This window comes from Camelus bactrianus, chromosome 18, assembly GCF_048773025.1.
Source record: "Camelus bactrianus isolate YW-2024 breed Bactrian camel chromosome 18, ASM4877302v1, whole genome shotgun sequence".
NCBI classification, from domain to species: Eukaryota; Metazoa; Chordata; class Mammalia; order Artiodactyla; family Camelidae; genus Camelus; species Camelus bactrianus.
In genome coordinates, this window is record NC_133556.1 from 8262808 (window position 1) to 8279751 (window position 16944).

The window sequence follows — 16944 nt, forward strand, 5'->3', positions numbered from 1 at the left end:
ATTGGGGGGGGGGGTGTTTTCAAAGCACTTTTTGCCTAAACAATTAGGTGAGCATCCATGTCGACAACTGAGTTGGACAAGGTAAAGCCTAGGCAACCCACCGGAAGCCGAGACTGGGTTGTCTTACTATCATCCATCTTGTGCAGGTCACATGCTTAACTCGGTCATGACGGAACTCAAGTTTAGGTCAGCAATGCCGGCTACTTTTACAACTTGGCTAGCTCTAGCTAACTGACAACACCCCTGCTGGATTTCACTGCCCTGTCTTAGGCAAAAAGGTCTATTTTAAGTAACTGACTTCCTCCCATAGGAAAGGCCCATTATCCTGGAAGGCCACAGGCTTTAGAAGAGAGCTGCCAAGGGACAAAGACAGTTGAACTACTGAAGCTAGGGTGTGAGGGTTGAGGGAAGGGAACAAAGGCTGTCCTTTCTCTTTCCTACAGAAACAGAGAACCTTTGAAAGCCTTGTGTGTATAAATTTACGAATAACATGGTAAGTAATATAAACACCCCCAAAAATCGATTTAAAAAGCCACTTAAGTTCTAGTGGAAACTGACTCATTCCTTACTCCAACCTCTAGTGCAGATATTTCAACATCTGCCTTCAAAATATAACACAATTTTCTTCCTTCCCTCTTAGAGCTCCTCAGCAGGATGTGAGGTCCGCATCACAGCTGCCTCACTGGTCTTCTCCCCTGATGTAATGGAGAGCTGACACATGGTAACACAGATTGTCTTACTGTAATAACAACCAAAATCTCTTCAATGGAATATAAATTTGAGAATTTTAGGTTCAGTTCCTAGAAGAGTGTTACTGAGAACACGCAGGGAATGGCTAAAACAGGCTCTGCTGTCCTCTAGTGGACAATCAGATGCATACACGTATTCAAAAAAGTCATCAGTATACAGCACTGCTTTCTACTTAATTTTCTATGAGTTATAAAATTTGAGCACTCAGCACATGTAGCCTCATTAAAATAAAAAACTGAAGAGATCTTGAAAATAAACTCACTTGACTTCATTTTTAAAACAGATTTATTGAGAAATAATTTACATACAACAAATTTCCCTTGTAAAGTGTTCAGTCAATGGTTTTTCATCTATTTGCAGAGTTGTGCGACTACCAATATAATCCTAATTTTAGAAACTTTCATTACCCAAAAAAGAAACCTTGTACCTATTAGAAGTCATTCCCCACATTCCCTACCCTAACTCACCACTTCCCCAGCCCTAGGCAACCACAATCTACTTCTGGTTTATAGATCTGCCTATTCTGATATTTCATATAACATACGGCCTTTTGTGACTGGCTGCTTCTACTGAGCACAGCTGCTTCCTAGATTCATCCACAATGTAGCACGGAACAGTACTTCATTTCACTTTAACTGCTGAGTAATATCCATTTTTTTAATCCATGCACTGGATTGTTTCCACTTTTTGGCTATTCTGTAATAGTGTTATGAATGTTTGTGCACATTTGTATAACGTTCATTTCTTATTTTTCCTGAAAAGGTTTCCTCAAGGTCTCAAAAAGCAATTTAGGGCCAGGCCTCCCTTCAAGTCTCCAGATCCCCAATCCAATGCTCTTAGCATTAAACATACTGGATAATCATTAGCATCCTGTTTTACCTACTGAGTTACCCATCAAGACCAGCCTAGTCACCAATCAGCCTCTAATTTTGAGGGCAAAAACAATATGCCGTCAAGATTTAAAAGAACACCTTAGTCTCCTCCCATTGCACAAAATTCCAAACAGTCCAGCATGTTAAAAACAACAACAACCCCACCATATTCAAGACTGTTTTAAAAATGGATAAAGTAGCAACAAGATAAAATTCTGACATTCAACACTGGCAGCCTCAAGTAGATGTCTTACAGTACTGCTGGGAAGCTAGACACACTATTTTGATGAAAAATTCAAATTCTTTGGCACATTTAAAGAAAGTTGGGCCCTACAAGTGGTAGAAGTGGATATAACAAAATTAAGGAGAAGCTGGCTTAGGTGCAAGTCACCATGAATCAATCCCTTTACCTAACAGTAAAAAGGCAATATATCTTGGTAAGGATATAATGAGACTTCAGACCATATTCTTTCATAAAAGAACATTTAAAATGGAAAAATAGATAATCGGGTTGTTAGGACAAATGCATTCAAAGTAAACACAGAACCTAACAGAACCTAGGATTTTGCCAAATTATACGTCTTTCTCATTTAATGCAACATTAAATATAAGAAATAACTGACTTACAAAAAGGGATTTGACAGATAATCTATGTTTATAAATAAGGAAACTAAAGCACAGATTAGAGACTGATATTAGCTCATGCAACAACCTACTGCCAGCTGAAAAAACCCTGGCCCATGCTAAGTGGAAACCTTCAAAGCAAAGGACAGTGGAAAATTTCAGAGCTGTGGCAAAGTTGACCTTTGATGGGGAACTGCAGGGCATAATGCCATTTTAATGGAGAACATTGCTGAACTACTTAGTACGCAACCTAATTGATTTTCCAAGAAACTCTTCCATGTTTTCCATTTGTGTACTATGTGTCTGGGCCCCAAGGTTAAACCTGCAAAGTGCTCATATTTTCCTCCCCAGTCAAGCTAAGAATCGTCTCATATGACAAGCTAACAAGAGGTTACTTCACTATGGGGTTGAGTACTAAAAAAGAACTTAATGAGAATTCTACAGCTACTAGTTGTCAATAAGAAAATGTTACTGGTAGAGAAATGGCAAGGAACAGTCACATCAAGGAGACGCTTCGGTATAGCACGAGGTTAAAAACAAAACCCATGAAGTACTGTGCAAGGCTGAAAATTATGCCTAATGAAAAGAGATTTAGCAAAGGGGACTATTTACTATCTAACATCTTAGACTTCATCTAGAAAGTTACCTGGATGCTTTATTCCAGTAAGGTAATGACACATGTGTGAAGTCTCTGAATCTATGCCATGAATTAATAGTTAAACCATTATTGAACTGAGTTTTAGTTTAGTTTTCTGCTCTGCTTACCTCTTACCCAAAATGATCTTTCTTGTATCACATATCACCTTTGGCCTCAGGAAGAAACTTAGGGGGAACATGGCAACTGTGCACAAATATCTAAGGAGCTTTACTCATTCTGTATAAACTCAAAAGGCAAAACAAGGACCAGGTGTCAATGATGAGAAGGCCAATTTCAGCTCAATCTAACAAACCCTATGCCTCCCATCCACAACATGATTAATTCCTACTTGCTCTTCAAAATCTAGCTGATGTGTTCTCTCCTCTGGGAAAGTCTAAGCTGCCCCAGGCATCCCTCACTTGCCATACGTGTCACAGTACTATAACCATCTCTCACACTCAGACTGAGTTCCTTGAGGGCAAGGACTTCTGCCTTCTACTTATCACCAAAACCTACAGACTCTGCACAATGACTGGCACAGGCAAGCCTTTACCAGATGTTTGTGAAAGAAAGGAATGAAGGGAGGGAAGGAGGGGAGGAGAGAGAAGTCAAAAACAAGGGAAAGTATTCCACTGGGTAATTGCTGGAACTGCTCCCTTAGTGCAGTGTTTTCAAATTCTTTTCTTCAAAAGTAATCTTAAGCAGAAATCTAATCCTCAAAACAGGAAAAAAATGGAGCTGCTAATTATTCTAATAAAGAAAAAAAAAAAAAGAGAGACAATATAATGTTCATCAGTAAGGAAGTAAGATGTTAAAAAAATAAATAGTATCAGGCAGATCTACATGGACTGACAGGGAGAGGGGACAGATGCCCAATATATGCTGATAAGTGAAATACTGTAGAATATTATGCAGAAGGTTCCATTCAAAATCCAACAAAATTATTTTTGTATGTATATAGAAAATACATCAAACTATTAAAGAGTGATATCCTTGGGGAGTGAAACTAAGAATTGTTTCGTATTCTCACTACCTCTCACATCTGTTTTACTTACAATGAGCTACTTTTAATTAAAAAGAGAGAAAATTGGAATTTAACACAACATTGTAAAATGATTATAAATCAATAAAAAATGTTAAAAAAAAAGAAAATTGGACATACACATACAAAAAAGTTGGGCCCTTACCTTATCCTATACACAAAAATTAACTCAAAATAGATCAAAGATCTAAACGTAAAAGCTAAAACTATAAAGTTTATAGAAGATACTACAGGGGGAAAGCTTCATAACATTGATTTTGTCAATTATTCCTTGGATATGACACCAAAGGCAGAGGCAACAACAGAAAAAATAGATAAACTGAACTTCATCAAAATTTAAAACTTTTGTGCATCAAAAGACACTATTAACAGAATGAAAAAGCAGCTCACAGAATGGGAAGCTGCATTTGAGAAACAAATATCTGATAAAGGATTAATATCCAGAACATATAAGGAACTCACACATCTCCCTACCCCCCACAAAAAAAACCAAAAACCAAACAACAAAAAAAGAGTAGCCAAAGGACTCAAAAAGATATCTCCCCAAAGAAGATAAGACAAGTAGCCAATAAGCATATGAAAAGATGTTCAACATCACTAATCTTAGGGAAATATAAATCTAAAACATGAGATATCACTTCATACTCACTAGGATGGCTACTATAAAAGAAGAGAACATTACAAGGATGTGGAGAAGGTGGAACCCGTGTGCACTGCTGACGGAAATGTAAAATGATGCAGCTGCTATACATTATGGCAGTTCCTCAAAAAATTAAACAGAATTACTATGTGACCCAGCAGTTTTACTCCTGGGTATACACCCAAAAGAATTCAAAGTAGGGACCAGAACAGATATTTGTGACCCATGTTCACAGCAGCATTACTGGATGTAAGGCTAATCTGACTATGATATCTGTCATCTTGCTGATAGCCAGAGTTGATCACTGATCTGACTAAGTGGATCTCCTCTTCCTCCCTCACCACTCCCATGTGCATCCCATCCCTCCCAAAGCTTCAAGCTCAGTCACAGTGGACAACATTCTGATAGAGGAAGACCACTCTTCAGTCAGGGAACACAAGTAGTTGCATTCCTCTGTTAGAACCTCCAAACAAGCACTCAATATCCAGGGCAGCATTACAAAATGTGGAAGTGACCCAAGTGTCCATCAATGGACCAACAAACAAATTGTGGTATATACACACAATGGGTATTATTCAGTCTTAAAAAGGAAGGAAATTCTAGCACATGCTACAACATAGATGATTTTGAAGACATTATGCTAAGTTAAGTCAACAAAGGGACAAATACTCTATGATTCTGTTTATATGAGGTACCCAGAGTAGTCAAATTCACAGAGATAGAAAGAAAACAATGGTTGCCAGGGATTGAAGAGAGGATGAAACGAGTAGTTTAGTGTTTAACGGGCATAGCTTCAGTTTGGGAAGATGAAAAAATTCTGGAGATTGAGGGTGGTAACAGCTGCAGAACAATGTAAATACACTTAGTGACATAGACTCATACATGTGAAAATGGCTATATTGTTTACTATATATATTTTACAATTTTTAAAAATTTAAAAACATCACCATCGTTTAAAGAAAGGAATCAGCTCGGGGAGGAGGTGGGGGTGGCGGGAGGGGACACTCTGACCCATTATCCAGCTCTGCAGACAGGGCTATGCTTCACAGATGAGTTTGAAAAGTACAACATTTACAGAAAGTGATAAAGATGGAATCCTGGCTGAGGAACAGTGTTTACAGTAGCTAAAAAGGATAGTTAGACTATTTTAAAACCAGATCACACACTTCCACACAGTCACAAAACTACATCTTCATTTGTTCTCCGTACCTTTGCTTCCTCTGCCATTTTTTTCTCTTCATCCACCTCTTCAGTCTTTGCTGAATCTTCGCTCTGGAGTTTTCTTCTCTTTTGCTTGGGAGCCATGAAGCCTTGGAGAAATTTCTTTATGACACTGGCCTGAAGGGCAATCACACACTCCCCAAAATCCTTCAGTTTCTCTAATGAGATCACCTACAGAAAATGATTTAAAAATCAGATTGAGTGAAAGGCCAAGAGAAAGATGAAACCAGATTATCCTCGATTAAATTCATATCAACCTAGATCCAAAAGGGTCACATAATATTAACCTGACTGGGTTCTTCAGTTCAATGGATGGCTTACACACTTAACAGTAGCCAGCTACTTGGATTTCCCTGATGAAGGGATCCATGGGATGCTGAAACTTGTTCTGCTTAAGGAAGTTGCAGACCCATCATTCACTCAGTGACTGAGTGCCTACTATGTGCAAATGACTATCTCTAGGCAAAGAAAAACTGAGAAAGAAAATTAAAATTAGCAACCCACTGGCTTACAAACTATAAACCAGGTAATAACATTTTACATACTTGATCTCATCTAAGCCTCACTTTATTTTATGGATGAGGAAACAGAAGCTTAATCACTTTGATCCAAATCATGCTCCTGAAGATTGAAACTACCTTCTTGGTCACACAACACATGCTAATTTGAAAATACCATATTGTAACTACAAAAAGAAACAAAGAATGAGAATAACCCAGTGTTAAGCAAGGTGTGGGCCTGGATTTTGTACAAAGCAAACAACTGATAAATATTTGCTAAATTAAAAAGAAAAAGTAAATGTAATATTTGAAACTGCAAAATCCTTTGGGTTGAATAATTCCTAAAAAAAAAATCATTACGCACAATAAAGACGTTCAGATCCTTTTTCTCAGGAAATGTACCAACAATTCATAACCAAACTAATTAAGAAGAAAAAAGTTACATATGTAAGATGCATATATAATTTGCTAATTCTAACAGCAAAGAAACAAATACAAAAGTCTGATAGTACAAAATTTATCATATCAACTCCATGGATTATTATGTAACCTAAAGTGATACAAAGACTAAAAGAAATGAAAAGTATTTATAAGTGGGGGGGTGGGGTGGGGGGGTGCAACTGCTCATAAAAATCACACAACTATTAACACACTGCTATAATACATGAATAATTTGAGAAGACCCACAAATATTAATCTGTTTAGAGTTATGTGGACTTTATTATTTAAAACCAATAAAAAATATTTTACAGTAATAATTGATGGTTAGTATTCTCCAATCTTTTCTCCAGCTTTGATATCCAAACTTATCTAATGTGGGACATGAGAGCTCTTGAACTATTTCACCTAAACTACTTAAAGGTCCTTCTGAGCAGTTAAATGACAGGACTATAAATGGGTCTTGAAATGTACTCATTTAACAGCATGAGTGTCACCCAACACAAGCATAACTCTTACTGAACTAATCAGGTGTAAAGAATGAACAAAAGCAGGCTCCACAAACGTTTCATACCTTGAAGCACAGGCATCGTCAGGATATGTTAAACGTTACATGACATAAGACTCCAAAACTAGTTTTCATTCAACTTAATAGAAAATCTCTTTTTGAACAAAGGTTCTGAACCAATGATTAGCTCTTTCTAGATGGCAGCAGATGATGACTAAGGAAAAGGATCATATGGACAAAAAGAGTTTTGGGTTTCACATGTCTTTCAAGAAACAAATGATTTCCAGGCTCATCTAGGGACATCAAGAACACTATCAGGGAACAATTCAAATTGAGTTTCCTTAAGTAACAGAATTCAAACAGTGTTTTCTTTATGTTCTCACCCGAGCTTCAAATTCTGATGTTTCTTCCACATAACCAAGTCCTCCCTTTTGTAACCTTGTTGCAACTTCAATGAGATCACTACGAAGAAAGTTTAAAAGCTCCTGGTTGCCATCACAAGACTTTAGACCCAAATTTGGCTTCCGGGCCAGATGAATAGAATGAATAATGTCCTGGTACCTAGAAAAGTTGGGATGAAGGGGAGGGGAAATAAAGGAACTTTAAAAAATGGTCTATAAATTTCAATTTACTTGAATGACATGTTTTATTTCCAGAAGATTTATTTAGATCCTTTCGTCTTTCCTTGTTTTTTTTCAATAGTCTCATGTTTCTTGCACAAAATTTCAAATTTCTTATTCTTGATTCATAAACACACTTACTTTGTTCGTATATGATAATTCTAGTATCTGAAGTGTATTGTTTTACCTAACTCTCATTCATGGTACTTGGTTTGTGTTTTGCGTTGTTTCTTTCTTTTCTTTTTTTTTTTTTTTACTTTTTTAACCATGAAATTCTTGGAATTTTATCTGTGGACATTCTGAGGTCTAGTTTGAAGTTATGCCGCTCTAGAGAGAATGTGCATTTGCTTAAGTTAGCTGCCAGGAATTGCTACCAATCCAAGACAACTTTAAATCATCTGCCTGGAATTCTTCACAACACAGAAAAAACATGAATCTGAGCTGAAACCTACACAAGGACCTTCACTCTCACAATGAAGATTAACCCTTTGTGGTTACAGTCATAGAAACGCTAGTAAGATTCTCTACCTTGGAGGGGCCATAAGCTTCACTATTGGCTTTTTGGTTTTTTTTTTTTTTTATTGAAGTACACTCTTGGCTTCTTAAATCAAAATAAAAACTAAAGCTCAAGATCATCAAAGTTGAATACTAAGTTCCCTTCTCATCCTTAATAACAAGGGGTTTTAATATTATTTTCCTCTGAATACAACTTCATTGTGTCCTCCTGGTTTTCTTATGAAGGATCCTGCTTTCATTGCCTTCTAAATACCACATAATTTCCCTTTTATTTTCTTCTTTGATCTAAGTGTTATCTAGAAATATATTTAACTTCCTATCAATTTAGAGCTGTTTGGTCATTGTTGAAGAATGTAGTTCTAATTTTATTGCAATCTGATCAGAGAATATATTCTGAAACTCTACTACTTTTTTAACTTGTTGAGCTAAGCGTATGATCAATTTTTATTGGATATAACAAAAAGCATTTCTTTGTTTCTCACTGGCCTGATATGCTCTGTAAAAATTATTTTAACTGAGCTATGACTGGGTACACACCCTTTAATTTATATCACTCATTTTACATCTTTTCTTGAAAAGAGTATACATATTTTTGTTTAATAAAATTAAACCTCAAATGGCTCATGACACATTATCCTATTCCCTTGGCCACCTTCAGAGGAACTCAAATAATCATCAACCAGAAAACACAAGAATAAACTGGGGTGGATTCACAAATATCATACAGATTCATGGAACAGTAATATAGGAAGGAATATAACAAAATTCAGTCATAAAAAAACATAGATGGCTTTTCAGTAAAATAATGCTGAGTAAAGAGCAGTAAGCCTCAAAGACTACAAACTGCCTGATAGTCTTTACAAAGATCAAAACCAAGCAAAACAAGGTTTTTTCCCCCCAATGTCCAACAAAACCAAGAAAAATGTGTAAATTTTGTTTTTAATTGTGAAAATCGCTAACTTTTCAATGAAAGGATTTGATCTGTTCACAATGAGTGAAGGAACAAGTCCTTTCAATCCAACACATGTGCCTATCAAATACTTTAACCAAACAGAAGGAATATCCCAGAACTGTATTCCTTTGTGGTTCTGTGTACTGACATTTTCCCTTGCCTTTCTTAATCTGCCTCGTCGTATCTATATTAAGACAGCACAATTCTGAATACAATTTTAATTCATTTACACATTAGGCAGTGGACTAAAACCAATGAAGTACCCATTATCACTCACAAAAGTCTGGCAAAATTGCAAAGTATGTACTGAACAGTATTTTCTTTCTCTCTTCAATTAAACTTAAATTCAAGCATGCAGTCAGATATTTAAGGTGGCCTTAAGCCAAAATCTGTCCTGGCTTTGATAGAAACAATGGCTAGAACAGGAAGGACACTAGCAAATCTGGACAGCATTGATACTGATGCCAATTTTGTAGACACTTTCGTTTTGTTTTGTTTTGTTTTGTTTTTTTGAGTTATAATCCACATAACATTAAACTCACCATTTTAAAGCATATATTTTCAGTGGTTTTCACGTTGTAGAACCATCAAAACTACCTAATTCCAAAACATTTTCACCGCATCGTTAAAAAAAAAAAAACCCATACCTATTAGCAGTCACTCCCAGTTCTCCCCATCCCCAATCCCCTGGTAACTACTAATCTATTTTCTAACTATAAACTTGCCTACCAGAGATGTCGCATATAAATGAAATTATACAAGTGGCCTTTTATGTCTGACTTCTTTGACTCAGCATAATGTTTTCTAAGTTCACCCATGCTGTAATATACATTAGTACTTTTGAATTATGAATATACTCCATTTTGTTTATCTATCCATCAGTTAATGAGTATTTAGGTTGTTTTCATTTTGAATACTGACAGAATACTTTCTGAATACCAGTCGACGTTGAACTGCATTTGCAGGGCTGCCTACCTGCACGGAGGCTCTTAGCCCTATACATGGTGTGTCAGTCGATGAATAATCCTGCTAACCTGTACATACGTGGTTTAAAGCACACTGTTCCAAATAAGCATGAGATGTCAAGAAAATACCAAACAAGAACATAAGAGGGTTACAGGCTTTTTAAATTCTCATTTTAATAACTTTTACAGATAAACAAACAAACAAAAGCTCTTAAGATATGTATAATATCTAATGCTGAAGAGAAGGTGTGAGCAGTTAGATGAAAATCCTTACCTCTTCTCCAGTCTCTCTTTAAGCTGACTTTCTCTTATTCCCTGAGGGTGAAGGCAATTTAGCAACTCATCCAGTTCCTTCTGACTATCACATAAAAACCTGTAGGGGTAAAAAAAAAAACAAACCTGTTAACTCTGGGAGGGAAAAATGAAACACCAAGAAACTGACCTAATATATGTATGTGTATGACTGAACTACTATGCTGTACACCAGAAATTGACACAACATTGTAAACTGACAATACATTAATTAGAAAGAAAAGAAAAGAAAAAAGAAAAGAAAAGAAAGAAAAGAAAAGAAAAGGATCTAGGGTTGATGGTGGTAGTTGGGAAATCAGAATTCCAACCTTGCTCATAAGTAGAACAATTTACTGTTTCTATGAGGCCTAATGCTAACTCTTTCCTAGGACACTGAAGCCAATGTTTCCTACTAAAATGTAATATGAGACAAATTTTATAAAGTTAATAGGCACACTTATCCATACCTTCTAAGAGTAAAATTATATCTAAAAATAAAAGATAAAAGGTCATTAAACCAAAGGTGATCACAGCTAAAGCAGTTAATGCGATCACAAAGTGGAAAAACCTAGCTCTCTGCCTAAAAGCAGAATAGACACAAAGGAAGATTTAATAGTTATGTTTACAAATTTTTAGTCTTTAATAAAAATGAAAACCCTAAATATTTCTATTCCCAAGCAGACTAAAAGGCATTTCCAATGCTATCATATAATATAGAAAGTTACAAGGAAAAAATAAAATTCTAAACCTTAAAGTAAACAAATACACTCTTAGCAAAAAATCAAGTCTGCTTTTAAAGCAATGAGCTTATACATCCAAGAAATCAAAGTCATATAAAATAATCTTAATGGATAATCACTAACCTACAGGTGTCACTATATCTAATATTTTCTTAACATTGAAAAAGAAAAAGAGCAGCCAGATGAATGCTCACATTACCATAGGTTCTGTCCTTGTTTGGGTATGGTGGTCTCTACAGCAATTTCTGTTGCTGGTCCATGTTGTGCGTTCATGCTTACATTTTTGCCTAGGTTTGCTTTCTTACCTAAGAAAAATTTATACATGAGGTTGAACATAGTAAAGACTCAATTCCTAGTTTCAAACCTAGGCAGTACACACTGCCAAATTCAACAACTAATAACATAGATGCTGCCTATTAAATATATCCACGTGTATAATAGATGCTCATTTCTCTTAAACATCTGACATCTTACAGCACATTATCTGAGATAGTTGCTCACTATACAGCTGAACAGTGGTACAGGTCAAAGTTTAAGAGTATCACAAGTTAAAATGGAGAGAGATGACTAAATAACTTAGAGCAAATAAATAATCTGCTCCTTGTACATGTTTCAGCACAAAGGCAACTGTGGTGAGGTACACACAACTGAAATATATAAACTACTACAAACTTACCCCTGGAAGCTCCAAATACCAAATATGATTAACTTTTTTGTAAACCAGCTCCGGTATACTAGTATACATGACATTACTATAGGTAGACCTTAAGCCAATATTTGAGGCCTTACCTAATTCTACAACTGGCTCTCTCCCCTACTCCCATTCTCTCCCCTCTAACCTGCAGCATCTTCACTGCAATACTAACACATAACCTTGTTTAGTCTTTACAGTAGGGTAATTCTGAAGAGATGCTGCCAGGCTGGAACTAGAAAACATGAAGCTATAACATCTACCAAGATGCTCTAGAAGTGAACAGACGGGGATACCAATCTTCTCTCGGGAGCCCAGTTTCTAAAGATAGCCATTAAGCTTTTGCAACACATTATAAAACCATAGTCCCTCATCTGATTGGCATCTTTCAAGTCTGAAGATCATGACTTCACATTTACTGCCCTCAAACCTTACTACCCTCACCTGGGTACTTACAAAGTCTATCAGAACTAGGCCTTTCTACTAAGTGCTACAATCTAACACATAGTATAATTCAACATGAAAATACCTTAACTTTGAAATTTTGGTCTATATATTAACTTCCTTAACAGTTTTGTGAGTTTGAAGTTTGGATTATGAGTTTGTCTAAAATGAAAGAAGTCTACTCTCTGAGAAGCCATTTTCATTAGGTTATAGAAAGTAGAGCTGGAAGGAAGCTTATGGATCATCTAACCCAGTGGTTCTCAAAAGAAAGCCATTTTGCCTCCTAGGGGACATCTGTCAATAGGTGGAGACATTTGGTTGTCACTAATGGCATCTAGTGGGTACAGGTCAGGGAAGCTGCTAAATAACCTACAAAGCACAGGACAACCCTATACATACACACATACATACATATATATATACACGCACACACACATATACATTTTTTCTAAATATATATTTATATATATGTATATATATTTAGACATGTACATTTTTCATTTATTTTACACACTGAACATACTCATGTTCCAGAACCCAAATCAAGAAAAAGAACATTATCAGTGCCCCTTATGACTCTTCTCAATGACTTATTTATGTTTGGTGTCTGCTGTGTTTCTCCTCACTAGAATTTTAGTGAACTGACATTCAGGATCCAAAACAAGACTTTATATATCTTGTTTGCTATCTTGTATCATAGCACTTGAAAAACTGGCTGGCACATAAGAGATGCTCCATAAATATTCAATAAATCAATTTTTTAAATGGAAGAAAAAGACCTTCGTGTCCATCTTACCATGTTCCAGCCCTTGAAGTAACTACAAAGAGATTTCCAAGGAACAAAGTTTGAAAACTACTTGTATAAAATCGAATACCCAAATATCTTAATATCCAAATTCTTTATTTTTTCACATTATGCCTGGGACAAAGTTGGTAATCAAATGTTAGTTTCCTTCCTTTTTCTATGCCTTTCACATCTTCCCACCCCACTCAAATAAATCTACCTAAGAAGGTGAAAGAAACTGAGCAAATGAAAAAAGTGACAGAGGAAAGACAGTCTTAATACAGACCCTACTTGAGCAGGGTAAAATAACGAAGGTATACATACTACGAGGACAGTAATCCTCATCAGGAGAGTCTGCATGGTCTTTTCGGTGATGGTTAAATCGATAGTCGATGCTGTCATGTACCCAGCCTTTTTCAATGAACAAACCTGGAACTTCATCTGAGAAGAGCCAGTATCTACAAATCACAACCACACGTTAGTTAATAAGATGATAATGAACACAGAATGACTTCACTGTTGAGGAAGATGATTAGAGAGTATCACTGAACATCCAGCAGATACAAAGTCTAAAGTAAAGCACAGAACACTAAAATTTTTGGAATTTGAGATTCATTTAATGATATCTGTAATTTCTATAACTTCCAATATTTCTCTACTTTAGGTTCTACACAAAGTATGCATTTAAAATATCTTACCATTTTTAAAGACCTCTATTTGGATTACATTTCTCCTTTCACTGTAACTTAAGCTTCATATCTGTGGTATTTTCAAGAACAGGGTCATGTCTTACCTAACTTCGTACTCTAGCATGTGGCACAGTAAGTATTTAAGTTAGTGTGTGATGAGCACTTCTGTTTCCAACATCCACAAACAGGGAAGCTTGTCTAGTCTTAGTACTAACTAGTAACCACCATATAATAGCCCTAAAAGATGACAAAAATTAAATTTAATAACTTACCTATTATGGTTTCTATCTGTACCGATTGGAGTCCTACGCATGACTAGCTTTGCCTTGGCAATCCCTTCCTGGAAAGCCTTCTCAGCAGCTGCCTTGTGCTTTCGTATTCGTTCTTCTTCAGCTTCGCGTTCTAGTTTCACTGTTAAAGACAGAAAGAAGCAACTAAATTTTTTTCTAGTAAATCTCATTCTTACAAATTTAAGTAACATATAGAGTGAAAAGTGCCTGGTACAAAGTAAATTTTCATCAAATCTAAGTTTCCTTCTAATTCTAATCTGTTATAAGAAATGATATGTAAGGCAGCAATTCCTATCTGGTCCTCCTGTTCTTTGAATTTTGGTGATGTCTCAGCCAGCAACTCAGTGCAAAATCTTTTCTCTCCAAAATTTAACTGATTAATTTTAATAATTAAGTTAATTTTATTTTTACTGAAAATTTCAAATCTAACCTTAAAACAGTCCTTAAATGGAATTAACTGAAACATTTTCTGACAGGACCAGTCACAAGATCCTCAAAATGATCAGCATGAATAAAACGAGAACAGCTATTTCAAAATAAAACACATTTCAGTCCTAAGAAATTTACAAAAAAGAATTGTGAAAGCAAGAGCAGGGAAGCATCTGCAGATGATAACAATAACTGCCTACTGAATATTATTTTTTGAGTTATTCAGTAACCTACTACTATTAATGATGGGGGAAAAAGTTTTAACCAGTTTATCTCTTATCATTCGTTATATAGGTTTATTCTATCCAGATAGAAATTTCCCTCAACGGAAAGAGCCCAGGAACCTTGCCTTTTAAGTTTTTCCACAACTGTCACAAATTTTGATATTGTAAGTACAAGCTATTCACTATCCCAGAATTTTTACCACTGATTCTCTACTGATGACAACACCTACAATGTAGCAATAGCAAGAACACCTACAATGTAGCAAGAATCTGGAAAATGCATCAGTCTAAAGATGTTACTGAAAAAATAAGACAAATCTCGTTTTTAAAAATTTTGTGTCTGTTATCTTAATAAATAGTTCTCTAGCCTGAATGGAGCTGTATGTTTGCAATGGTGATTACAGTAGAAATTAGTAGAAAGGTAAATGATAAAAAGAATAATGGCCAAGTCACAATAAAGGAAAAGCTCCTCCTGCAGCCACAAACAAACCAACAAAAAACAATCCGGGCAAGTTATCAAAAAAGACCAAATTTAGTTCTAGGTTACAGCACTGAACCAAAAGACCTGAGCTGAGGGAGGATATAGCTCAGTGGTAGAGTGCAGTCTTAGCATGCATTAGGTCCAGAGTTCAATCCCCAGTACCTCCATTAAGTAAACAAATAAATAAATCTAATTATCCCTCCACCCCACCAAAAATAAAGAAAAAAAAAAAAAAAAAAGACCTGAGCTCTCTAATTCAAATACTGATCTCAGCAAAAATTAATATTCTTTGTCATTTGTTTCTCTATATTAATAATTGACTTATTTCTGGATTCTCAATTCCATTCAAGACACTGTGGTACTGGTGTAAAGACAGACATATCCAGAAATAAGTCAATGAGTCAAATTAACTCAAAATGAATCAAAGACCTAAATGTAAGAGCTAAAACCCGAAGACTTTTGGAGGAATACACAGGAGTAAATCTTCATGACCTTGGATCGGGCAAGAGATTCTGTTTTGTTTGTTTCAGTGAAGTAGTTAGGTTTATTTATTCATTTTTAATGGAGGTACTGAGGATTGAACCCTGGACCTAGTACACGCGAAGCATGCACTCTGCACTTGAGTTATACCCTCCCTCCCCTCTCCTCCCCCGGCAACAGATTCTTAGACATGACTTCCTTCACTCACTAGAATGGCTATAATCAAAGCGTCATATGATAACAAGTGTTTGCGAAGATGAAGACAAGTGGAGAAATCAGAACTCTCATACACTACTGGCAGGAATTTAAAACTGTGCAGTCACTGTGAAAAACAGTTTATTACTTTCCTCAATTAAACAGTTACCATATGACCCAGATATTCCATTCTTATGTATATATACCAAAAAGAAGTGAAAATATACGTGCACACAAAAACTTGTACACCAACACCAACGCTTAAAGCAGCACCATTCTTAATATCCAAAAAAGATGAAACAAACCAAAAGTCCATCAGCCAATAATGGATAAACAAAATGTTGTATGTCCAAACAATGGAGTATTAGTCAGCCATAAAAAGGAAGTACTGCAATATGCTATAACATGAACCTTGAAAACATGGTAAGTGAAAGAAGCCAGTCACCAAAGACTACATACTTATTATATGACTCCACTGATGTGATATATCAGAACAGGCAAATATATAGACAGAAGTGAACTGGTGACAGCTTAGGGCTGGGGAGGATGGGTGGGCGGATGGGGTGATAATAGCTAAAGGGCCTGGGGTTTCTTTCTTTCCTTTTTTTTGGGGGGGGATCATTAGGTTGGTTTGTTTGTTTATTTTTAATGGAGGTACTGAGGGCTGAAATCAGGACTTCATGCATGCTAGGCATGCACTCTATCACTGAGTTATACCCTCTGCTGCTCTGGGGTTTCTTTTTGAGGTGATGGAAATGTTCTAAAATAGGCTGCACATATCTGTGAATACATTTTTTAAAAAACATTGAAGTGTACATTATACACAGATGAATTGTACAGTATGTGGATTATTTCTTGATAAAGCTTTTTTTTTTAAGTTCAGACAATGGTGTTATCAAAGCCCAATATTTATATGTTCTT

General features: G+C 35.9%; 1 protein-coding gene across 3 annotated transcripts in view; it reads right to left on the reverse strand.

The window, feature by feature from the left end:
- Nucleotides 1-16944, reverse strand: part of BAZ1B (bromodomain adjacent to zinc finger domain 1B) — a 59140-nt gene that overhangs the window by 10252 nt on the left and 31944 nt on the right. For all 3 annotated transcript variants that reach the window (XM_074345911.1, XM_074345910.1, XM_074345912.1), the window contains exons 8-13: nt 14197-14335; nt 13560-13693; nt 11516-11621; nt 10560-10658; nt 7616-7793; nt 5775-5957 (exon numbers count right to left, since the gene is read on the reverse strand). In XM_074345911.1, coding sequence (XP_074202012.1) covers nt 5775-5957; nt 7616-7793; nt 10560-10658; nt 11516-11621; nt 13560-13693; nt 14197-14335 — 839 coding nt within the window. The remainder of the gene's footprint in view (nt 1-5774; nt 5958-7615; nt 7794-10559; nt 10659-11515; nt 11622-13559; nt 13694-14196; nt 14336-16944) is intronic.